We start from the raw sequence: 26107 nt of genomic DNA, 5'->3' as shown, positions 1-26107 counted from the left end.
TTTTGAAACCGTAAGTTACAGCTTCAAGTCACAACTACGACTTGGTAGCGTTCCAGGTAACCCGTAGCTCGTGTTTTTACCATCCTGTTGTCTGTGAAAGTTCCCTATAACGGCCACTCGTAACTTCCGACCCGTGAACTCGTACCAGATCGAACTGGTATGACTTCACAGGAAGGAAAAACACAAAGTACGAGTTTCTTTGAACGCACCATGAGTTAGCAGCCCCCGCCCTTGTCAGGCATCAATTGGTCCTCGTGCTACGTCACCACATTCACGCGCATCCCTTGGCTGCACACACAGCCCTTCATGCCGTTCTCTCTCCTCATTGGATAACACTTGTATCCCACAAGGAAAATTTTCTCCTCGGGTTACAGCAGAGCAGAGTGACGGAGAGACTCGTGTTTAGGCTGAAATACTTCATGTAAGTGATTGCTGACGGAAAATAGGACTATTTAGGACTTATATTAACAAAAACATTCCACTGATATCTGCTTTAAGAAGTGTGTCGAGTCCACTGAACTGTTTCTACCTCTTTTTGCAGGGTCAAAGTTTTAATCAGAGGCATCACACCCCCAAACCCCCCCTCGATAATTTGAACCTTGGGGTAAACCGCATTGCAGAAGAGATTATTCATCACTGGTCTGGCAGCAGTTTGCTGGCTTGGTTATCTGTTGGTTTTAGGGCCATCTCATTAGTGGAGACAGTCACAATTCTGGACAAAGGCTGATTGTTATTACAGTCACAGCTGATAACAATTACACGCACATGTTGGCAGTAATTATGGGAGAATATTCCAGACAGACTGTGTCCTTTAGACACAAGTTTTTAACATTTTTTTATAATTACAAATGTTAATGTTATCGATCACAGGTCATTTCTAATTAGCTGTGAGCTGACTGACTGTCACAACGCTTCATTTCTTAAACATAAAAATGAGAAATATTTTCCTTCAGTGACTCAAACAATGTTCTCACTGAAGCAGAAACTGCTGCTACAACTACAAGTAAAACAGCTGTAAGTGCTGCTGACTCGGCAGAATCTGTCTGTGACTTGACACCAAACAGATTACATATTTGAAACCTGTTTCATGTTGTTCATTAGAGTCGTCTACTAGCAAACCAGGAACAGCGGAACTGTGGTTTCTTCGGTTTGTGAGTGTACTGGCAGCGTTTCTTGAATGAAGCAGGAGATGTGCTTTGCTCATTGTCCAGATTTTCCCCATCTGACAGGAAATCAAACCAGCAAACTTTAAATCATATGTGCCTCACTGTTCCTGAGGCTACCATCTGCTGCTGCCTAGCGTCTTTTAGACTCATTTGTTACCGTTGGTCTCCCTTTACGATCTCCCTTTGAGGCGCACACAACACAGTCCGAAGTAGAATTATTTTCTGAACAGGAAAAGTCACATTAGCTTCAAGCATTGGCTAATTATTTAATATGAATCATTTCCTGTGATTGAAAAATGCACAAGAGCCCAATAAAACACCCGAGAGCCCATTTGGCACAATGGCAGCTCGTGCTTTCTGAACCGTGAAACCTTCTCCACCGAGACACCGGCCCGTCTCAGAGAGGTGGCTTTTCTTTTGCGCCGTTGGGCATCCAGGTGGAGCATCTGATACGGGTCCCCGGCTGGAAACAGGCTGAGTCTGGCTGGCTGGGAAAGACGAGCTGGCTGACAGACACAGACTGGTCAGGATCCATGCTTTCACTGGAGCGAGCCCAACAGATACAAGGAGCTGCACTGTCCTCCGGAGTGACCCCTGCTTCTAAAAAGGCCATTAGACAAGGAGCCCTGGAATCCTTCATCCCCCTGCAATCACTCTCTGTGGTCGTCCAAAAAGTGCGTCTCAGTGTCTCAGTCAACCTGCCTTTTGTGTCTTGTTTAAAGATATTCACACGCTGGCAGAAAACCACTGGGAACAGGTGGAGTTACTGTAGCTCACAATGATGGCAGGTGACTCCATTCGTTCTCAGTGACCCAGTAAACAATAAGGAAATCGTATTTATGTGGGATTTAAATAGAGAATTAATTCACAGCCTTATGTAATCAAGTTAGGAATTAACATTTACATTACATTTAGTATCCAATGTCTCTCTATATATATATTTGTGATATACTCTCCAGTTTAGTGCATGAAGATGAGCAGCTTCACTTCAGAGACAACCAGAGGGATGAAAACACTTCCTCCAGAGATATTTCCTTAGCTGGCATTTTGATGAAGATAATGGTGAAGAGCACTCTCCAAAATCCTCCATATGGGTGTTCAAGCTGAGATAAGGAGAATGAGGTTAGCGGTTTGGTTTTGTATTATCAAAACTCACTCTGCAAAACTCAAACGTCTTTTTTCTTATACAGTTAAAATCCCCCTAACTTTTGCATAGTGATAGATAATTAGACACTTAATACTAACCCCCAGGGACTCATGGGTAATATCAGACCCTGTCTAGTTGTGGCACAGATTTCCTCAGACAAGACAATTTTAAAAGTATTCATGATTTCTGCCTTTTTTTGTGTACATATTTGTAGCCTACCGTGTGTCTATAATTCTGTGTGGTATTGATTTGCTCTTTTTTAGCTGCTGTGATTTAAAACTGGTTAAGGTTGAACTTTTTCTGTTAATGAACCGGTAAAGTTTATGTTTGAAGAGTAAAGCCTGCCAGCCTGTTCTTCACTGAACACTACAAACAACACCTACAGCTCTTGTGTTAATGAGCCGAATAAGATTTTAGTCAACATTATAAAAAAAAGATCCCCGCGTGCACCATTCTGCCGTTTCATCATTCCCAGGTCGCTACCAACTTTGCCCCTGTTTTCATTTTTTCTCCTCTTTCCTCAGACGCACTCGGGCAGAGACTTGGGGGCGCATTACAGAGCTGTAATGGGTGGACCCGAAGGAGAATTTCCAGCCCCGTGATTTGCTAATCGGGGGCTGGTTCCCTTGTCATTCCCCTGTAATCGTGGCTCTGGTTTGTGGAGCATGCCCAGCCCTCCTGTCCGCGGACGCACCAAGTGTACCGACTGCACTCTGTGCGTTTTGGTTAAAGCCCGACTACCTTCACTGTGAAGGCTGGGCACTGGGAAGGAGGATCGGGGGCCTCGTTGCGGCTGAGAGAAGAGGCTGAAAACTCACTTATGGCTTTTTTGTAGGACACTTTCCGTCGTCATTTGGGATTGTGGAAGGGACGTCATTAAAAATCACCTGAAGTCGCCCAAAAAGTTTCATTCACTTGTGGGCGCCCGATCATGGAGATGCAAAGGTGGTCCACAAGGTGGAAAACGAAAAGGTGGCCTATGGATTCCACTGTAACCGCATTCATCACTTTAACCCTGGTTCTACAGGCTGCTAATGTCAGAGCAGGTAAGAACAGTAGGGACCAAAACTCTGTAACCAACTTTATCTGACGGAGCGGCGACCGGCTGGCTGGGAGACTCGGTAACAGATGATGGAGATGGGGGGATTGACTGATTTACACCTGGACACATCACCGTGTTTTGCTTCATAGACAGTTATACATGTGTTCTCCCCTGTAGTTGCATTTAACGCGAGATTCCTCAATCTACCTGAATGATTGAGCCTCCGCACAGAAACAGAAAAAGTTAAAGTACAGTAGAAGTGTCCCCCCTGCTCACTACTGTGCCGGAGTGGATGTTAAACCCTGATCTAGTGGGAGCTTAGACCCGACATGCAGTCAGAGGGGGGGTAATTGCATGAGGTGCACATATTTCGCTGGGCCAAAACACTGTATTCGTTAACACACACTTTTACCGCGGGCTACTTTTACGCATGAATGGAAAGCGTCCGCCCCGAAGATGAAACAAACTTCGCCCTTAATGAAATTCACCCTAAGCCGCTGGTATGTGCTCAGTGAGATCGGGACGACAGAGCAGCGTCGCAGCGCTTTTTAAAGATTCTCTTAGGCTGAGGAGAAGCTCTTTGTTTGAACCGTGGTCCGCTAGGTGGATGTGGACACGGTTAGCAGGGTGGATTTCCTCAGCCAGATGGCACTGGACGTTTTGTCGGACGCTTGGACCTAACGCTGGTTTTACATGTTACTTACCAGTGTTGAACTGCACTGAAACCACAGTGTTGGATATTAAGATCTGATGTGGTTGTAAGGCTGAAGGGGTGTTGAATTTATATTTTATTTTGCAGTAAATTCTATTATATATATTACTTTTATTTTATTTTATTATTTTGACATAGTTGTCAGTTCACCCCCATAGAAGCACTGTCCTCATAAATGAGTGCAGTGATTGTAATCCTACACCTGAGGAACAGGGCTGTCCATAGATAGATGGTTAATTGCAGGTTGTGAGGCAGCAGCAGCTACAATCTGATAATAAATATGGAGTTGTGGAGTGTATACAGTATTTATTTTTTATTTTTTTGCAAAGGCCTCAGCGGATCTCAGACCTGTCAGTGCACAGCGCAGAGCCTCCATGTGTCTACAGGGGGCTAAGTGGTCAGGCAGGTTCACCCTATCTCCACAGTGCCCTGGTCCACACTGAAGCCCAAAGCTGCCCCCCTCCTCCCCTCCACCTCCACCCCACTCCTCCTCCCCTCCTCCCCCGGTGCCCATCTCTTCCCCTCAACTCTTGAGCTCAGATGTTTGGTCAACTGCAGGACAGCGCCGTGTTGTGTGTGTGTGTGTGTGTGTGTGAGAGCGGTGGGAATGCTTCCCGTCTAAGTACTGAGCAGTTATTTGATGATGGTCCTTGTTGCACTTCCCTATGATTTCAGAGCCTTCAAAGAGCAGGGCCTGCGTTCGGGCCTATAGCCTGCAGCCATAATAGCCACAAGTCACAGGGTTCAGGATTACACAGGCCTAACATCTCATCCCATAGACAAATCTGTAAGGAGCTATTATCGCACACGGATGCAGGTGGAGATTTAGGAAGCATCTTTTTATCTCCAGAATGACAGTATTTGCAGGCTGGAAATTCAGCCTTGTTTCTTGAAAATAAGATTCAAATCATTTTTGTTTACGCTGTGGTATGCTATTGGCAGATGGTGATAAAATATCTCAACTTTTAAGGTTAAAGAAAAAAAAATCTGAACAAGTTAATGGAGTTTCAATGTATTAATCCACTTCACACTGTCATTTTTATAGTTATTTGTTGCTATTGGTATTTTACTTGCTCAAAAGATGCCCCGCAGGAATCTGAATCACCTTTCCAAGCTCATCGGCTCCTGCCTCATTTTTAATCTTGAATACTGTGCTGCAGGCTGCAGGGTCTCAGTCAGTTCCTTCTGAGCTCTTTATGGCAGTCGAGGCTGTTTCTGCAGGGTGCCCTCTCCATCTAGCAGTGTACAGACACGTTTTCTCAGCCCCCGGGGCGCAGGCTCAGATGTGCATTCCAGCAGACAAAGCTAGCATTTTCAGAGTCCTCTCCCTAATGTGCTCAGCCCAGGAACATCAGCTAATCAGCTCCTTGCCGGACCTTTGTCCTGCTGCAAACTGTCACATATTTACAGTCACAGTTGGATCACTTGAAGATGAAGCTTTTCTTCCGCCACACAAAGCCTCAAACTGCGTGACACTGAAATTGGAAACTCAAACTCACATGTTTTGAAATGGGGATGATCACAGGCACCCATTTTCCTATGACATGTTTGGATTTGGAAAAAAAAAGGTTTAAACACGGTGTGATGCCATGCTTCTAATATTCATATGCAGGAATACAGTGAAGGCAGTTAATGAGTGTAAATACAAGGGGTGGGGGGTTGTGGGGGGAGGAGGAGGAGAGGGGAAAAATGCTTTGAAAAACTGGGTAGGTCTCCGTGAAGTTTCCTTGGAATGACACCAGTATAAAGCCGTCTTGTTTTAGCCGGCAGCATGGTGGAAGTTAAAAGAAGGAGTGAGGGAGAGAGGGGGGGATATATGGAGAGAGAGAGAGAGACATTCTGGCTGAAGATATTATTAGAGTCTCAGGGAGCTGCAGGTGAAAAGGTCCTCCTCCGTTTACCAGCCAATTTCACCTTTCTGTAAAGATGTAAAGGTGGCAGATAAAGGGGGGCAGGGGGGTCATGTCTTACACACTGTGAGATCAAGAAACTGTTTTTTGGCCGCTGTCTGGAGAAAGGTGTGATGATAACTCTTTAACACACTTGTTACATCACCTGTGAACATGACAGAGATCTCAGATATCAAATTAGTCGGTCCAAGTCTTATGTTAATGTGTTGTGTTGCAACCGCTCCTCCACTTGCATGCACTCGCAATTTGCATAATGATCTTTGGATGATCCTGAGCGAAAGATGCGGTTTTGACTGTGTTAGAGGTTGGGTAGAGCTGTCTCTCTCTCTCTCTCCTCCAGCCTTGAGAAGGTCGGTCCGTTTCTCCATGCCTTCCTGAGCTCTGCTGGTAGCTATGTGGCCTGTTTGCATAGCCCTGGGGGCAAACTCACACCAGCTCATCAGATGCACTCTCTTAAAACCTGTGCACACTCATTTGGCCAACTTAATGGATTGCCCAGTATTGACGCTGTCTCGGCACCTCCGTGCGAGGGTCGTAGCCTGGCCAAACAGCCACATCTGGAACATATGAGTCCTGGAGTTTGAACTGAAAGCGACGCTGCAGGATCTCACAATGAGGTCCTCAGTTCACTCTCCAAAGTAAGTAGCTGGTTCAGCCTCACAAGCTACAGAAGAGAGAGAGTGAAAAAAAAAACACCCGGTTGACTTTACTCTTCCTACAGAGCAGCACTTTGCTGGTGTCTTTAAATAAATTGCTTAATGGGAAAGAGCTGGACTGTGCTGGGCTGACAGTTGATTTGGACAGGATGGCGTCCAGAGTCGAAGCAGACCACCCCTCTTATGACAACTTCCCATTCAGCAGGAACAGAATCATGTTGAACCAGATGCCTCTCTGAACAGAATAAAACAGGGCTCTCAAACTGCTTCTCCTCGCCACAGCTGGAATGTTGACCACGGAGCAACATCAGATATTATTAAGACCCCCGTGTATTAAAAAGTTATAGAAGCTTTCAGAGTGCTTTGACCTGCACATGCCAATCAAAACAGTGGCTTTAGAGCTGCCAGAAAAGACTTGCTGATGCTTTCAGACACCTTGGTATGCTTATTTACCCTACAAAAACAGATTAGTGACACTGAACAGTCTGCCATTGTGTTGCCCAGGTTGGTCAGATGTTGGTATACTCTTTGGAGTGAAGTGAGAACTGTTTATATTTTAATATATGACACTGAAATGTAACAGAGGGTCAGTATACTGCAGCACGCTGGTCTCTCCTCCCCCAGTCTTGCTCACTAAGTTCATGTTTTATATACTGAGATTGGTCTCTATAGGCAGGACCAGGCCACACAGGCTCCTTTATGTAAGGTGCATCAGATTGAGGAGAACAGAAAACCCAGACAGGCTCTGCTGAGCCTCATCAAGGTGAACCTATCCACGTGTTACAGACCTAGATCTCTGCTGGCACGTTCCTCATTAGGCTCTTTGTTTGGCCTGGATGGAGATATTTGCCGTTAGATGAGCTTGTAGAGTCACAGCAGGGCAGCACTTCCTGTCTTAACTTGTGTTGCTCAGTGGGGGAATTGTTGTGTAAAATGTCTGATGTGACCCCCCAGTGAGTGAGCAGAGATGGGATTTATGCTGGAATATCAACGGCGCCCAGGCAAACGTGTCATTTGTGTGATTTTAATTCACAGGGGTATTGCTATCAGTGCTGTATCAGATGGTCAGGATGAGAGAGGTGTTGCTAAGACGGGTTAATCTCTCCTGTTTTCTGACCTGTAATGAAATGAGTGCAGTCATGTAATAGTGAGAGAGGAAGGCACCACCGCACTTACACTAACAGAGTATGAGTAGGTGCAGATATTTTCCTATTAATCAAGTGATAAGAATCAAGCAGTGTCTCTGTTACAGTCTGTTTATCAAGCAGCACAACCTACACGTGTTTGAAATGCCAGAAGCCTACCACCATGACAGACTCAAAATAAAATGCTTTGTTTTCATTTTTCATTGATGTCACTCACCCATGTGTTGATTGATCATGGTGCTGTGCCACACAGTCCTTTAACTAAATGTTGCCTGCACAAGTCTGTACTCTGCTGATGACTGACTGATGTTTTATTTGCCTCCTAAACAGCAGAACCAGTGGATGTCCTAAAAGTATTAGAATTTCAAAATTTACCCGAAGGAGTGACGAAAACATCAGGATTTTGCACAAACCGAAGAGCATCAAAGCCGGACTCAGCTTACAGAGTTACCAAGCAGGTCCAGATCAGTGCCCCCACCACGCAGTTATTCCCAGGTAAGACCACCTAACGACTGCTCCGACTGTTTTCATGACTGACTGAGAAGAACTCTCTTGACCTCTGCAAAACTTCCCAGACAAAAATCCAGACTCCTCACACAAAGATGATAACATTTTGCAGCAACCCTCCTTATACAACTGGTTTCTATAGCTACAAGCTGGACTCATAATGACGCATACTGCTGCTGTTTTATTTTAATCTCATGTAGAGAATTGAAATAAGCATCCCTTATAATTTTCTACATTACACTAAGCAAAGTTAAAATTGAAAGATGCAAAAGTTTTTATTCATGTCAGTTATATGTTGAAGCCTACAGTATCTAAATATGATATAATAGTACAGTTTTAATCAGTCAGTCATGTCACTAACTTGTCTTTTCCACCCTCCCTCTTGTGTTTTCAGGAGGTGTTTTTCCTGAGGACTTCTCCATCCTGACCACAGTGCGCCCCAAGTCCGGCCTCCAGTCCTTCTTGCTGTCCCTTTACAACGAGCAGGGGGTCCAGCAGCTGGGCGTGGAAGTGGGACGCTCACCTGTCTTCCTGTATGAGGATCAGACTGGTAAACCAGCCCCAGAGGACTACCCCCTGTTCCCCACTCTCAACCTCGCTGACGGGAAGTACGTCAAATCTCAAACATGCACGCATGTACTCACATAGTCGAACACACCCACGCACACTCAGAGCCACGGTTGAAACTGATTGAGAGGGAAAGGCGGCTGCAGCGTGCAGAGGGGGAGTGACTGTGTCCTCGTAGGTGACTGTGTTTAAAGGTTAGATGATGAAAAATGATCTTAAGACTTCCAGACTATTTTGATTCGTAGCACTGGGTGTCATGATAGAATATATTGCACTGTCGGCCGCTGAAAACTGAGGTGGAATAATCACTCCTATGAGATGTGGGTTGACCAAACGTAAAACATTCAAACAGGTCGACGTTTTCTCATTTCCACTGACTTCTGGTCTTCTTGATAAAAGCAAGAAAACAACCCAGATCTTCCCATTGTTGCGCCACAGGTGCTCATCACCGGATTATCCGTCTCATCAGGGGTCTATGGGCACAGAGACAGGTCAGAGACAGGGAGACACTGGATTATTGGGGCACAGCAGGGACTGCTATGGGCAACCTGACCTCATCCATGAACTCACTGCCTCTGTTATTTTAGAGAGGGAGGGGAAGGAAGGAGGGGAAAGGGGCAGTCCTAAACTTCCTTTTTACCCCCTTGGATTACCTCACCCAACCAGAAACGGAGCTCCTATCCTTTTAGCATAAACCTGATTATCTGCTCCCAGGTTCAGAAAGCCCAGCATTCTCACCCAGAGCTTCGGCTTAGCTGACATGAGCCCGCGTGCAGGGGCAAAGGGGAATAAGTAAACAGATAGGCTGCTGGGAAAATGCATCATTTCAAATAGCATTTTCCAGTGTTATTAAAGTTTTTTTTTTCACTTGCTAAACATGCAAGGAGAGGATAGTTTGTTTTTTGAACTTTTAAAGGAAGTCATAACCGGGTCACAATATTTTTCTGCCCTTAAATGGGCTTAAGAAAAAGATCGAGTGTGTACCCTTATCATGATAGAAGGAGGCTTCGGTAAATCCTGCAGAATTCTCATGTCAGCGATAAATCTGCTTTATGTGCAGGTTGCAACAAAAGAGAAAGCGTTAACAGTCCCGGTCAGCTTTGTGTTAGTCTTGTTGGCTGTTTTTGTCCAGTGTGTAGTTTTTGTGACCCACTCTCTAAGGGGCAATGTTCTCTGTAGAGGATTTTTAACACTTCTCGGTCTGGATGCTGTCCAGCTCTAGCTCCTTGTCTAAATCTTCAGTGACCACAGCTCAGGCTTCATACAGTCTGCAGTCCCCCTGGATGTGTTCATTGTTACTAAGAAGCGTACGCCAAGCTTGAAAAGACAGGCACAATGATGACATTGATGGGGTGAAAAAAGAGCATTATCCCTCTCAATAAAAGGGAGTGGGAGGATTTCAAGTGAGCTGTTACAGTGTTTGTCTGTTATTTAAGCCCTGGAAATATGTTTTTTTTGCACATTTTTCCCTTTTGCAAACACAGTGTTGCTCTTCTGTTTGTGATCATACAGTAAGGCACTTCAAAAGTTTGAGATATTCTTTAAACCCATTGAAGTCAGCATTTGCTTTTTCTGCCATATAAAGTGACAAATAATCCTTCCTGCTGTAGCGCTAAGCCCTCCGACTGTTGCATGCTTATTTCCCTCTAAGCTTCATTCACCGCCTGCCCTGGAATGCGTGTCTCTATGATCTAGCTGTGTTCAAAGGAGCATTGGGCATTTCTCCTCCTCTGATATCAACATTTTACCATTCAGAGAAATCGATGCGATGTCAGATATACTGTACGTCTCTACCTGACTTGCGATATCCACCACTCATGCTGCCATCTTGAGCTGCAGCCGTGCCAGGTCTCATCTTCCACCTCGGAACAATGTTTTGACTGTGTGTCTCCTGCTCTGGCAAGGCAGGCCTTCCCGGATCCTGACACACACTTTCCACAATGTTCACCATGTCTGTCATGCCGAGTAACCCAGAAGGAGGATTAAGTTTGGAGTTTAATGAGTGTAATCCCGTGTTAAACAGGGCCAAAGTGTGGGGGCAAGAATGTGGTCCACTGCCGCCTGGTATGCAATAGTCCATAAGTGCAGTGGCAAACGGTCCAGAGGCGAGGGAGGTGTCAGACTCACGTGTGACCCCGATTAACCCTTTGCATCTATGGGTGTTGTCGATCGAAATATTTCATTCATATCTACGTCGCTCATGGTTCTTATAGGATTTTTTCCTGTAATAAACTCAGTCATGTGACAGAAGCTTCAGATGTACAAAAGGCAGAATATAATCCTATTACAAGTGTCAGTAAGGTTATGTTATGTTATGTTATGTTACTGTTATATTATTGCTGTTACTGACTTTATATATGACATCATGCTCCACTTTTTGTGATTATCACACACTTACAGTATCACTTATGCTTTGTCATAAGTGTTATATCTCTATCAAATGCCTGAATTCCTGGAAACAGTTTTACAGAGGATTAACTCTTCCAGCTCTGCTCTCCTTGATCGCTCACTTCTCCTTGTTGTGTCCTTGACCAGGTGGCACCGCGTGGCTATCAGTGTGGAGAAGAAGACGGTCACTGTCATTGTAAACTGTAAGAAGAAGATCATCAAGCCTCTGCCCAGGAGTGACCACGCTTCCATCGACACCAATGGCATCACCGTGTTCGGCACCAGGATCCTGGATGAGGAGGTTTTCCAGGTAAAGTGTCGGCAGCTGTTTTTCCTCCAGTGACCTCTTGACACATATTCATCTCTTCATTTAAAAAAATGGTATTTACAGTGTGTCCAGATTCCCTCTCTGCCAAATGTTGCTTCAAGTTTTGGTTTAAGTCTCATCGTGTCACAAAGGAATGTGGAGATGATAGAAACCAGGCAAAATCTGGAAGTCTTTTGATTTCTTTTGATTTTATGAAGACCTTCATCTTGATATCAAACATATATCTGAGATATCTATCCCTTTCATTCTGTTTCTGCTGCTGTGGTGGAGCTTGATTGATGACGGTGCAGAACAACTCCTTGCAAATGTTTTCAGATTGCCTGGTTTTGGTCCTCAGTGTGGGTCTCACTTTTTCCAAGTTTATGCTCAAATCATATGCAGAGGTTAAACAGGAAAATCACAATCAAGATAGACTGGAAGCAAGCAGTGGTTAGAAAGCTTAAATACTCACAGCAAAATACAGGGACTTCAGAGAGAGGCTTTCTGTGGCTGTACTGCTGCTTATTATTTGAACTGTATCGTTAAATTGTTAATTATTGTTCATAAAAATGAAATTATAATCTTTGAAACCGAGGTGTATGAAGATGTCACACTGTGATTTGGATGAGTGTGAAAATAATTCTCACCTCAGCAGCTCATTCATTGAGCTGAGGTTCAGCAGCTGTCAATCACCGCACAGCCGCAGTACCTGGTGGCTACATTCAGTAATGTGTTGTGATCTTGATTTTGATTGATTGATGATTTATTATTTTTTTTTAAACTTTATTTTTGTAAAGTCATTTATTTTATAGTATACAAAGAAACAAAGAACAAAACGCAAGAAGAGGACACAGTTGGGTGAGAAAAAAAAAGCAGGGGGAAGATGAATCATAATGACAGCATGTGTAGATTTTAAGAGATAGAGCTAGATCCAGGGTTTAGGAACATTTCAGCCCTTTTTGTTTCACTTGTCCACAGTTTTTCTCCACATCAAAACAGGGCAGAGGCCTTCTAGGTGTACGATAATCACTGGCAGAGTACATTGAATAGGACTTTAGGATTGATTGATGATTTAAAGGTGAAGTGGGTGAATGGATTTCTGATTTGATGAGGTTGCCACAATTTTCAATTCCTGCTTTTGGCTAAAAAAAAAAGTGTTTGCTCTTCTATGTAGCTGTTATTAATTGGAATAACCTTATGCTGCATTTTCCTTTTTATTTGTCAAACTGAATCACATTAGATTGATGCTTGTAGAGCAGGCCAGGTGCTTGAGGTGTCTCAGATGGGTCCAGTCAATTTACTGTGACTCCAGCAGAGGCTGCAGCCATGATTGAGGAGACAAGTTTGACAAATATAAAACTATACTATACTGTTGAACTATACTATACTATACTATACTATACTGCAGTTTCCTATAGCTCTTGTAGTAAACATTGAAGTTAATCTGCTTTTGACAGGATCACTGTTGTTGGAAATTAGCAGCAGTGTCAGTCATTGCATGTAAACAAACAATTGTAACAGTTGTGTTTATATAGCTGTAAATAGTTCAACAAATGGATAATAGATTATAGATTCTTTAATAAGGACAACAGCACAGGGCAGTTATTGAGTTTTAGTCCTGGAAAAAAGGGAAAAAAGGAAAAAATCTGATTTTTTCAGGCTGGAGGCTGCAGTGCATTAAGGTGACCCTCCCTCAGGGATTTGGGTTATGTTACCACCTCCTCATTCAGCAGGACACAGTTCATCCAGAGGTGGACGCTGGCATGGGATGTAAATAATGACAGACAATGGCTGAATTGTCACGACAGTCTCAGTCTGTGGTGGGAATTTAAGGTCACTGAGAGGCTGTACCGGGGGCTGCGTTCACTTGTCATCAATCTGATGCCATGTTTGAATGACTGCTGCTGCTGTTTTTAAAAGCCATATATTCTTTTGGGCGTGCTGTGTCATGGCCCCAAAAGGGACAGAGGGGCCTGGATGTGTGTGGCCATCTTGTGTGCGTGTGTGTGTCTTCTTGCTCTATTTACTCTGTCTGACTCAGTGCTCCACTGTGGCTGTATGGATTATGACACACACAGTTGTTGGCTGATGATGAGTTATATTGATTGAAGGGGAAAACACAGATTTCTCTGATTTCATATATGTGTTTGATGAAACAAAGCACGATGATTATCTCGGTCTCTGTCAGCAGGAGATTGCCAGAAAACACGACTTTGTTTACTCTTGATTTCTATCTGTGAATATAATCCATCTGGAAAAAAATATGAAATCATTTTTTTCCTTGGATGGATGTTGTTGATATCTGATTGCAAACTGAAAGAGATTACTGTGCCATATTATTCAACAATGAAAATCTAGTGTCTGTTGTTTTTCTTTTTAGCTGAAAAATTATAAACAGATTTGCTTTCACATCTCCTGTCACCTCTGATTATATTTCTGGGACGACACTGAACCCGGCGTTTTGTACGAAACAGTGTGTCCAGTCAGAGTTTGGCCAGTGGAAGTGCTGAAAATAGGAGCCATAAGTCAGCTAACAGGGTCGTCTCTGTGTGGTTTTTGGAACAGGTCTCCTGTCTGTTCTCTGTCCCTGCTCTCCTCGGAGATCCACAGGGACCGATGCATGCTGGGATATACAGGGGAAGGAAATACCTCGGCCTTGTGCATTCAAGCCTGTGGTTAGAATGAGAAAATAAATGTGTGCGTGAAGTCAGGTTGGCTGTGAGGTGCAGTGTGTCAGACCTCCTCATATTAGTCTCTATATTTAATTTCATTACGGTATAAATTTTGTATACGAGAACCGGGGAAATGTAAGAAACATTGTAGATTATACTCAGGAGTGAATATTGATTTACAGTATTTATTCACCCTTTGACTTTGATACATGAGCTTTCGTTTTCCAAGAGCAGATTTAATAATATGTATAATAATAATAATACAATATTACAACCTTTTCCTCAGTTATTCAAACCCTGACATTCGTTTTCAAGTTGACCTGCATTTTTCATAAACCTCTATTCATGCCATACCTGCCCCAGGTTGGAGGCGACCACCGTCGAAAAGGGATCTGGTTCAGATGAATGGGAGTCTTTCATTGCCCCGTCAGGCCTTCCTCATTTCCTCATCTCCTCCCCTCCCTGCATATCCTCCCCTGCTCACCACCACCACCTCCTCCTCCTCCTTCCCTCCCTCCCCTCCCTCCCCATCCTGAGGCCTCCCCTGCCGTGCCAGAGCCATGAGACCGTCTATTCATGCCTGGCTGACATTACCTGTCTGAATTGAGCACACTCATACACATACCTGCCCATTCCTCCTCCTCCTCCTCCTCTTCCTCGGCAGCAAACGCTCATCAGAGCTCGGTTTCTCTTGGCTGAAGGGCTCTGTGGTGCTGAGGTGTCGGGTGTCATGTTGTTTACCTGCTTATCAATTGTGGTTGCTGTATACAGAGCATTGGTCTGCTGCAGTGTAAAAAAGGCTCAGCTGTGTTGTCTCAGTCCTTTAATGTCATGTTTTGGAGGCTCGGCCCTCCAGCTGTCCAGGCAAGGCAAGGCAAGGCAAGGCAATTTTATTTGTATAGCCCGTTTTTACAAACAGTTTGTCTCAAAGGGCTTTACATGGCATCGTAACAACATCCTCTGTCCTTAGACCCTCACATCGACTGAGGAAAACTCCATGGAAACCCTTTTAACAGGGAAAAACAGGAGAAACCTCAGGGTGAGCAACAGAGGAGGGATCCCTCACCCAGGACGGACAGACGTGCAATAGATGTTGTTACAGACAAGAAAACAGTTTACAGTTTGTCACAGAATGTGCGGAATATGGAAATGTTAGCAGGGGTTGATGAAGGCAGTCTCTAGTGAGGGGGGGGGGGGGGGCAGGGAGAGCCGGTCAGCTCGATGGGAGGACTGGGTGGCAGACTGGTCCATGGGAAGGGAGGGGAGGCCGGTCTAACGGCAGGGGAAGGGGTGGGATGGGGGCGATGTAGGCGGCGGCTGGTGCAGAGAGATGGAGCTCCGGTGGATCTGCGGAAACACAGAGAGAGTGCGAGACACCAAGGCCAAACTACAAAGTACAACAGAAAATGACAGTTCAAAAATATACTGAGGAGAGGAGAGGAGAGGAGAGGAGAGGAGGGGAGGGGAGGGGAGGGGAGAGGAGAGGAGAGGAGAGGAGAGGAGAGGAGAGGAGAGGAGAGGAGAGGAGAGGAGAGGAGAGGAGAGGGCTCTGAGTAACCAGATGTGTCCCCAGCAGTCTAAGCCTATAGCAGCGTAGCTATAAAATGGTTCAGAGCTACCTGAACCAGCCCTAACTAAAAGCCCTGTCATAAAGGAAGGTCTTAAGTCTAGACTTAAATGTAGTTAGAGTGTCTGCCTCTTTGACCCATGGAGAGAGCTGGTTCCACAGTAAAGGAGCCCGGTAACTGAAGGCTCTACCTCCCAGTCTGTTTTTAGAGATACTGGGAGTCACTAACAGACCTGCGTTCTGGGAGCGGAGTGCTCTGGTAGGACAGTAAGGAATGATTAGTTCTTTCAGATAGGATGGAGCTTTATCATTAAGAGCCTTGTAAGTCAGCAGAAGGATTTTGAAGTCTATTCTAAATCCTACAGGAAGCCAGTGGAGAGAAGCTAAGGTGGGAGAGATGTGCTCTCTCTTCCTAACTCCTGTCAAAACTCTCGCTGCGGCATTCTGGACCAGCTGGAGACTCTTTAGAGAGTTTTTCGGACATCCTGACAGGAGAGAGTTGCAGTAGTCTAGCCTAGAAGTGATAAATGCATGCACTAGTTTCTCAGCATCACTCTGGGAGAGAATATTCCTAATCTTAGTGATACTGCGCAGATGGAAGAAGGCGGTCCTAGTCACATGTTTTATGTGGGAGCTAAAGGAAAGGTCCTGGTCAAAAATGACTCCAAGGTTCCGCGCGGTTGTACTCGGGGTCAGGGTGATGCCATCTAGAGTAGCGATCTGATCAGAGAAAGTGTCCCTGAGATGTTTAGGTCCAAACACAATGACCTCAGTTTTATCTGAATTCAGTAGCAAGAAGTTAGAGGACATCCAGGATCTAATGTCTTTCAGACAGTCTTGCAGATTGATGAGCCGGCTTCTGTCATCTGGCTCCATGGACAAGTAGAGTTGCGTATCATCCGCATAACAGTGAAAATTGATTGAATGCTTCCGGATGATGCCACCTAATGGGAGCATGTAAAGAATGAAGAGGATTGGCCCTAAGACTGAACCCTGCGGTACACCATGCGTAACTCTGCTATACTCTGAATGGTCGTTATTAACATTAACAAATTGAAACCTGTCAGATAAGTATGACTTAAACCATTTCAGGGCGGGCCCTTTAATCCCTATTTCATGATCTAGTCTCTGCAGCAGGATGCTGTGGTCGATGGTGTCGAATGCAGCACTGAGGTCCAAAAGTACAAGAACAGAGACGAGACCTCTGTCTGAAGCTATAAGAAGATCATTAGAGACTTTGACAAGTGCTGTTTCAGTGCTATGGTGTTCTCTGAATCCAGATTGGAAAGCTTCAAAGAGCTCGTTGCTGTGCAGATGTTCATGTAGCTGCTCCAGGACAATCTTCTCAAGGATCTTAGAGATGTAAGGAAGGTTGGATATAGGCCGATAGTTGGCGAGGACATCTGGGTCAAGAGAAGGTTTTTTAAGTAAAGGGTTAATGACAGCCACCTTGAAGGCCTGTGGCACGTAGCCTGTGGCTAAGGAAAGATTGATTTGGTTCAGAAAAGAAATGTTAATTAAGGGAAAGACATCCTTAAGTAGTCTTGTCGGGACTGGATCCAGCAGACATGTGGCTGACTTGGAAGAAGTAATTGCAGAAGTTAAGTCTGACAGGTCGATGGGAGAGAAGCTGTCCAAGTGTGTACCAAGTCTGGGAGGTGCTTCTATAGGTACCGTAATCTGTGGTCCATTACTAGCAATTTTCGTTCTAATATTAACTATCTTTTCGGTAAAGAAAGTTAGGAAGTCGTTACTGCTGAGAGTTGGAGGGATGGATGGCTCAACGACACTATGGTTCTTGGTTAGCCTGGCCACAGTGTTGAAAAGGAACCTGGGGTTGTTCTTATTCTTTTCTATTAAAGATGAATAGTAATTGCTTCTAGCATTACGGAGTTCTTTTTTATATATTAATAAACTATCCTTCCAGGCTTGACGGTCTTCCTCATGTTGGCTGGAATGTGTTTTCCTTTCCAGCTGTCTGGTCTTCTGTTTCAGAGCGCGCAGATTTGGGCTGTACCAGGGAGCTATTCTTTTCTGATTGATAACTTTCTTTTTCAGGGGAGCTACAGCATCAAGTGTCCCAAGGAGTGCTGCTGCAGTGCTATCCACAAGATAGTCCACCTGTGTGGGGGTGAAATCAGCATAACTGCCCATAATATGGTTACAGGATGTGGCACCAAGCTCTGCTGGAATAAGCTCTTTAAATCTAGAAACAGCAGTGTCAGATAGACATCTACTGTAGCGGGATTTTTTCCCAGGTAGGATATAATTTGTTAAAGTAAATTCAAATGTTATTAAAGAATGGTCAGACAAGACGGGGTTCTGAGGAAGAACTGTGACATGGTCAGTTTCTATTCCATAAGTAAGTACTAAGTCAAGGATATGATTAAAAGTGTGAGTGGGTTTGTTTACCCTCTGAGAGAAGCCGACTGAATCCAAAAGTGACTTGAACGCAGTAGCCAGACAATCATCATCGACGTCCACATGAATGTTAAAGTCACCTACTATAATGACTTTGTCTGAGCTCATTGCTAAATTTGACAGAAAGTCAGGGAATTCTTCTAGAAACTCAGAATAAGGTGCAGGAGGACGATACACTACAGCAAGTAAGAGTGGTTTTTCTGCTTTCCAGTCTGGGTGAGAGAGGCTGACAGTAAGGCTTTCAAATGTATTATATGAACTATTATGTCTAGGGTTGATAATCAGATTTGACTGATAAATAGCAGCCACTCCTCCTCCTCGGCCTGTGTTACGAGGCACATGACAGTTAATGTAACTAGGAGGGGTAGATTCATTCAAACTAACATATTCATCTTGCTGCAACCAGGTCTCAGTTAGTGTTAATATGTCAATATGGTGACTTGTAATTAAGTCATTCACTAGGAGAGACTTGGATGGGAGAGAACGAATGTTGAGCAAACCACATTTAATAGTTCTATTAGGTTGGCTTGCTGGAGCAGTGGTTTTGATTTTAACTAAATTGCTATAAACAACTCCTCTAGATTGGGGTTTAGGCTTAGACAGCCTCGAGGCAGACACAGTTTCTATAGGCTGGGTGGGTGACAACAAGAGGGAACCAGCAGAGGGGCGTGTTAAACTGCGGCTCTGCCTGCTGGTCTGAACTCTGGGTGCTTGTCAGGGATTAGCACGGCTAATAAGGTTCCCTATGTTACTAGATAGGAGGGATGCGCCATCCAGAGTAGGATGGACGCCATCTCTCCGAATCAGACCAGTCTTTCCCCAAAAGGAGGTCCAGTTATCTATGTAAGCCACGTCGTTATCTAAGCACCACCTAGACATCCAGCGATGGAATGAACGCATGCGACTAAACATATCGTCACTCACTAAGTTGGGCAGCGGGCCAGAGAAAATTACGGAGTCCGACATTGTCTTTGCAAAGTTGCACACCGAAGCCATATTAACCTTAGTTAACTCCGACTGGCGAAGCCGGGTGTCATTAGCGCCGACATGGATTACAATCTTACTGTATTTAACCTTACGTTTACATGCCAGCAGCTTCAGATTGGCCTCAACGTCGCCCGCTCTGGCCCCTGGGATGCACTTTACGCTCGCTGAATTCTCTACCTTCACGTTCCGTAAAATGGAGCTGCCAATGACTAATGCCGACTTCACAGCGGGGCTGTGAGCAACAGAGTCGACATGTTGAGTTACGTTCTCAGCGGGTGTGTCGCTGAGTGGGGAAAAGCGGTTGGAGACGTGAAGGGGTTGGTGGGCCAACACGGGCTTTTTGCGACTATGATTCCCTCGGCTTGTTGTCACCCAGCCGGACTGACTAGTTCCCGGCTGCTCGGGGGCTGGGGGGGAACTGCTAGCGGCGGCTAGGCTAGGTGGCTCCGCACCGGCTAAGCTGGACTGTGAAGCTACTGTAGCTGGACTAGCCTCCATGGTGCGGAGCCGGGACTCTAACTCGCTGAGCCTCGCCTCCAGAGCTGCAAACATGCTACACTTATTACACATACCATTATCACTAAAGGAGGCAGAGGAGTGGCTAAACATCTGACACTCAGAGCAGGAGAAGGAGAGAGAGGAGGGGGGAGAAGCCATAGCTAGTATGCTAAGCTAGTATGCTAAGCTAACTAGCGGACCTGTGGCAAGTACAACAAGTTGAATGGAGAAATACAAAGAGAGTCCTGTTAAAGACTTAAGTGACAGAAAGTTGTGTAATGTAGGAAAACGTGGTGTACACTGGTGCTTAAAGTGATTAAATTAGCAGAACACTAGACGGAGGACTGAGAAAGTCTAACACAACACAGCAACAGTGCAGCAGGTACAGGCAGGAAATGACGTAACACGCTCACCGTAAGTCTCGAGCGCCACCAACAGGTTCATACGTGCGAGCCCCCTCTGCCTCGTCTTGGTTCTCCTATATATATGTTCAGGGCCACTCTACTGTATAGACAGTGTAGGGGGGTGGCTAATTGTTGTGTGGGGCTGTCTAATTATGGTTGGAATAGAGGGATGTTCCCCCAGGCAGAGGTTTGTCAAAGGACCCTCGGTGACGACCACTTGTGTTTTGATTTTCGCCGGCGATGCCATGCACTCGCCCTCTAATTGCAACATGACGCAGGATTCAAATAAAGAAGAGCGAAACTAAACATTCACAGTGTGGAAGTAAAGCTCTTGTACCGTGCACCACTCTTAACCTTTGAACTCTTCTGTGTATATTTATATCCCACGGTGCCTTGCGGTCAGGAGGAGGTCAAGGTGGTGGTGCATTTAGAACAAGATGCTGTATGGCGTCATGCGGTCCGCACCGTTGACAGATGCTTTTATCTCCCTGTTTTTATTTCAGTATCAGATTCAGTTGTGATGAATGGAAATAGATAAAATAAACAAGTTGACCTCTTGAGCTGCGGTCGAGGTGAACGTGACCCAGAGTAGGAGGACAGTTGATGTAGCAGGTAAAGATAAACAGAATTCTATGAGGATTCACAAGTCTCAGCTGTTGATTCTGACCCAGCCTCTCTCTTTCAGCCTCTCTCTCTCTTTTTTCTCGTTGACCCCTGACCCCGCAGTCATTAACACGCAGCCTCGTGGGCCTGTTTCTGTGCTGTGTGCTGGAGGCAGGAGGCAGGAGGGGCATATTTTGGAGCTCTGGCTTTGCTCCAGGTTTGCTAGAGGCTTTTATCTCAGCAGTCCTCAATGGAAGACAGGCCCAGAGCTTCGGCATAACTCTCCCCAGGTGTTTCCCAGCACAAAACATCTTTTACCATCCCAGCTGCTCCCACTAAAGCCCTGCCTGTCTGTCTCTGGATGCTTCTTGGTGTTCCCTTGCTGAGTTGACATCAGTTTCTCCCTTTCCTTCTTGCCCTCCTCTCTTCTCGGAAAGACAGGTTAATGCTGCGAATGCTAGAAGTTGCCCTGGCAAGTATATACATGGTCATGTGATTTATATTGTGTTGTTTTTCTTATCTCTTAAACCCATGCGCCTGCTGGGACTCGTCTGACTTAATGCACTCGGAGACACTCCTACTGTACATTATTACGTCATCGTTTCATCTTCCCTTGTTTCCATGTGCGTTTTGCTGTTGAACGTGTCAGTCAGGTGGCTCATGCTCTTCCCTGAAGTTTCCTGGTGGGGCTGCTCTGACCGGTGGTGATGGGTGGAGGCTGGGGGGGGGGGGAGTCGAACACTGTGTCTCCACAGCCTATTTGTGTGCAGACGGGTGGCTCTCAGACGTGGACTAATTAGAGCTGACTCTAGGCAAGGTTCAAGCGTTCAGTGTTGGTCTTAGGGTGACACATGAGGTAATACATGTCAACTTGAGTCAGGGCACGGTTTGATCTCTCTTTCTCTGTCGAGCCTTCCCGAACACGCTCACACACACCTCAACTCAGGCCTTTCCTGACTTGGCATCCAGATTTAGTGCTGTCCCTCTTGCCTTGTTCGGTATTTTGGTGTTACATCTTTCAGGAACGACACTTAACTAACACACTCTCATATTGTACACACTCATATTGCCATAGTGCGATAACTAGCCTACTTTTCCTCAATTGTTAAAAAAACATGTATATATATTACAATGAGGAATGTGTAGCTCAGTTGTTAGAGAGCTTTCAGACAGTAATAGTGAGATTATATCATGATTACACAGCTACTGAAATTGCACCACTTGCAGTATGAGGAGAAGTGAAGCGACGAATCTGTCACTTTTTATTTTTATTTAACCTTTATTTAACCAGGTAAAAACAAAGTGCAATGAGCAAGGGAGTCGTGGTGGCAAAAATGGTCAAAAGCAGAGGCGTTCAGTTGATTTTTGTTGTCGGTCCTTTAGGAAAGGACGGAAGACATTAAAAGATACGAGTCCAGACATTTTCAGTTCGGCCTGGAGATTGTTCCATGTTGATGGGGCGGCAAAACTCTTTTTTTCCTCAATTCAGTCCACACTCATGGACTATTCAAGCAACTTGGTGGAGTGGACCTCAAAAACCCTTGAATTTAGTGGCTGACACAGGATCGGGGTGCTTGATATCCTCTGCTATGTCTGAACACACACACATACATACACACATACACGTGTGTATTACTGTTAGAAACGCATTCATCCCTGTCAGAAAAATGAAGCCCTCTTGAACGAAGCTTTCCACCCACCCAGAGGCGCACAGGCAGGAATCTGTTCACTGTCCATCTGAAGCTGTGCAGTCAGATGTTGATGGATGGTTACACAGAGGAGGTTTCAAGCACCACTTCATGTTTTCCCATGGGACAAGCCGTAGCACATGAATGTTTATGCTAAGGTATAATGTAAAGAGTCCATAGATCCAGCTTTTAGCACAGACACACACACACATTCACACATATTCTCTTGACAAGTTGCAGCCTGCTTCATTTCTCTCATGTTTTACTGCCAATCTTCTATTCTGCTCTTCAGTGAGTGTCTAGTGTCCCTGCTGCTGCTGCTGCTGCTGAGTGCACCTCTGGGCTCAGGCGTCTCTGTGCCAGACATCCTAACCACCCTCGCCCACCTCACAAGAACTGCCCTCCCCACCAGCCCCTCACACACCCACCTCGGCAATGTGTCTTTGCAATGTGTAGAAAACCAGCCTGCAGGAACTTCGGTTCAACCAATTACAGACTTCCAAAGAAACATCCAGATGCTTTCTCCAGTACGTTAGCTGTCTTGCAGTGAGCTGTGTGCTTTGGCTGCAGGACTGATAACAAGGCGAGACAGGGCTGGAATGGTGTCAAGTACTGTGTGGTGTCCCGTCCCAACCATAGGGAGAACAATGTGGCCTGAGTGATTTTTTCTCAAACCATTCTGTGGGATTTTTTTTTGTTTTACTCTGTGGGAGATTTTACTGTTTCCTGTGTTATATTTTAAACAAACACATTATGTATTGTTGTTTTTATGCTCAATACGTTCTGCTTTTTTTGTGTGTGACATTTTTAGAGATGGCTTAATTTTAGCACAATCCCCCTTGACACTAATTGCAGCAGACACCATCAGTAAACCATGTGGTTTTGTGGGCTAAGCCTTCAAATTAAAAGCTGTTCACAATTGGTTTGATTCAGCGCTTGACTGATTTTTGTGGCCGGTAACGATAGTTATTTGAGTCTAAAAAAAAAAATATTTGTTGTTGTTTTTTCTTATATAACATTTTTTACCAAGAGAGAAAGAACAAAGTTGTGTGCCATCATGGCAGTGGCAGGAAAATGTATAGAAATACTGAAGGTGTGCTAAAATATGCTGGAGAGTGAAGCTCACTGAAAACTTAATTGTACAATTATAGTCGTCTATTTCCAAGTCTTTTATGTTCTGCATGTACATGTCGATCTGCCATAATTCACACTGACACGATGTGATGAGAAATATAAGCCGCTTTTTTAGGCTCTTGCCAATTGTTCCCAGTCAGAATGAAATGTTTCCTGTTGCACACATGGACATGCCAGGTGTTGCTTGTGTCCTGATGACACATGTTTATTTGATTTCCTGAGTAGAACCTTGGCGCTGATAATAATAATTTTCCCAGTGTCTGAACTCTGTTTCCTCTGTGCACAGCGTGAGCGTGGACTCTGTGGGGGGGGTGTGTGTATGTGTGTGTGTCAAGCTGTTTAATCATACAAGGGGGGAATTTACTCTGCCAGACTCTCTAAGTGTATGGGACCAAAGAGATTGCATCTGTAATTTAAGATTTACATTTATGCCACTTTACTTAGCATGTGTGTGTGTGTTTGTGTGTGTGTGTGGGTGAGCAAGATGAGACATGACCCGTCTGTGCAGCCTTGTCTTGTCTGTGGTTAATGATCAGGTTTCATCATCTCTCAGCAACTCGAGGAGCTATAAATAATTTGGATTTAAAGTGTTGATTTCAGATATTAAATCCTAATCTTTTCAACTGGCACGAGGGGAAGAAACCGACCTGTGCACGCAGGCAGCGAACTCACCCACGTCTCTTTTCTGTCTCTTTTTTTCCCCGCAGGGTGACATCCAGCAACTTCTGATCGTGGCTGATCCCAAGGCAGCATATGACTACTGTGAACACTACAGCCCGGACTGTGACACCCCCCACGGTGATTCCCTGCAGGCCCAGGAGCCAGAGGAAGAGGTCAGCCAACCAGGGAGGGTGGGGCTGAGGGGTTTGGGTGATTCTACAGAGCGCCACTTGAGGGTCCTGATTGATTTAAACGCTCTAATACCCTTAAGAAGAGCATGGTGATTGATGCGATTCCCCTAAATCCAGGGCCTGTTGATGTTTTTTAGGTTTACTTGCACATGATAAGTGTGTCTCCCCCGGTTTAGTCTCAGTTTGGAGCCAGCTCCAGTGGGAGGTTTAAAGGGTTTTAGTGTATTAATACTGATATGGCCGTGGTATTTTGGTAAGTAAATTATAAGTTACGTTTGTTAAGAAGCTCTTTTGTGACTGCGTCCGCATAAACCAGGCTTTTACTTGTGTGTGTTTGTGTGTGTCACACAAATCCACCTCAGGTTTTACACTTAGTGAGGGCAGTTTGATCCTGGTGCACCTGTACATGTTCAAACAGCTCTCTACAGCTGTTGAAATATTAGTATATAAACAAGGAGAATTACCAGAGAATAGATATCACTTATTGTAAGGACAGACTTATGCAAGTCTCTGCTTGTAATACAAAGCAGATTCACTGACAATGTACTGTACATCCACTATATGAATGTATCCACTTAGACAGTAGATATACTATACACCTCTCTTATTCAGACAGAACATAGGCTGCACCACTGGAGTTTGTCCTTACAGGGTAAATACACACTTAATCAATAATAAAAAGTTAAATACATGATCCACATCTGGCCACACCCCAGTCAGTGATGCCATAGCAGGTGTCGTCCATCAGGTAGGTAGATAAAGGTAACCTGTGGTAGCGTCCCGGACCAGAGGTTTGGCCAGATGTGCACCTTTCTTTCTAAATTCACACCCACGGAGAGCAGCACAACAGCTGTTAAACAGCTGTGAGATTAAGTGTGTATTTACAATTCAGATTACCATCATGAAGATTGAAGGTGGATTTATTGATCTTCGTGTGAATGCTGGGGAGTGTGATTAGCACCGATTGACACACACGCTGTGTGAAATGTTAATTTTTAAGTTGTAGTGAAAAGTGCTGATAGGGACACCTACTCTCTCTTTCTAATCTCTCCGTCTGTACCTAAATGGTCTTCTTAAAACATAAGGATGCAATATAGAAGTCTATTAACCCCAACTGCTTACTCATAAGTTCTCATTTTTGTGCAAGCAGCAGCCAAGGACACAGTGTGCAGCTTTATTATCCATTTAACCACTCACATACTTTAACACAACTGCATTAGAATTAAGTGCTTCGAGTTAACCCTTCTTTTATATTTGCATATAAATCATTTACATGGCCGCAAGTGGCCGGGTGAAACGGTCACGGACACTGACCAGTTATAAAACAGTTCCTCTCTGCAAGTGCAGTGTGGTGCCTGAAGCGATGTCAGTGCCAATTTAACTGAGATCCAGCTATGTTGAATTAATTTGATAATTTGGAATACCCATGCTGCCAGATACCATAACCTTTCATTTTCAACCAGCTGAGCGTGATACCATGTTCCGACTTCATATCCAAGTTGCAGCATGAAGTGATAAACTCATTAATTACAGCCTATTGTGTAGTTTTACTTTTTTTTTTTTTTTTGCACAACCAAAAAGAAACTGCACTTTCTTTAGATCAGAAAGCTTTGATCTGGCCCAAGTGTATAATTTTCATGCTTGCAGTGAGAAAGTTCCATTACGAGATCTCTGCAATGCAGCTGGTTGTTTCGTCTTTGAGGTGTTGTTTTCCGTTGTTTTATGAGCTTTTAAA

The 26107-nt window shown here is 44.7% G+C and overlaps 1 protein-coding gene across 2 annotated transcripts in view; it reads left to right on the top strand.

Annotated features, from left to right (window-relative positions):
- Positions 1 to 3244: 3244 nt before the first annotated feature.
- The window catches only part of col11a1a (collagen, type XI, alpha 1a), a gene marked incomplete at both ends in the record, with an annotated part of 80615 nt that continues 57752 nt past the window's right edge, over positions 3245 to 26107 (top strand). The window contains 5 exons of one of the 2 annotated variants that reach the window (XM_083995045.1): positions 3245 to 3359; positions 8109 to 8273; positions 8680 to 8893; positions 11388 to 11550; positions 24229 to 24351. In XM_083995045.1, the coding sequence (XP_083851171.1) occupies positions 3245 to 3359; positions 8109 to 8273; positions 8680 to 8893; positions 11388 to 11550; positions 24229 to 24351 (780 nt within the window). Of the gene's footprint in view, positions 3360 to 8108; positions 8274 to 8679; positions 8894 to 11387; positions 11551 to 24228; positions 24355 to 26107 lie in introns of both variants that reach the window. The other variant, XM_083995044.1, reaches the window with a different exon arrangement.

The sequence above is a fragment of the Trachurus trachurus genome (genome assembly GCF_905171665.1).
Source record: "Trachurus trachurus genome assembly, chromosome: 20".
In the NCBI taxonomy this organism is placed as follows: Eukaryota; Metazoa; Chordata; class Actinopteri; order Carangiformes; family Carangidae; genus Trachurus; species Trachurus trachurus.
This window is presented reverse-complemented; position numbering and strand designations above follow the sequence as displayed.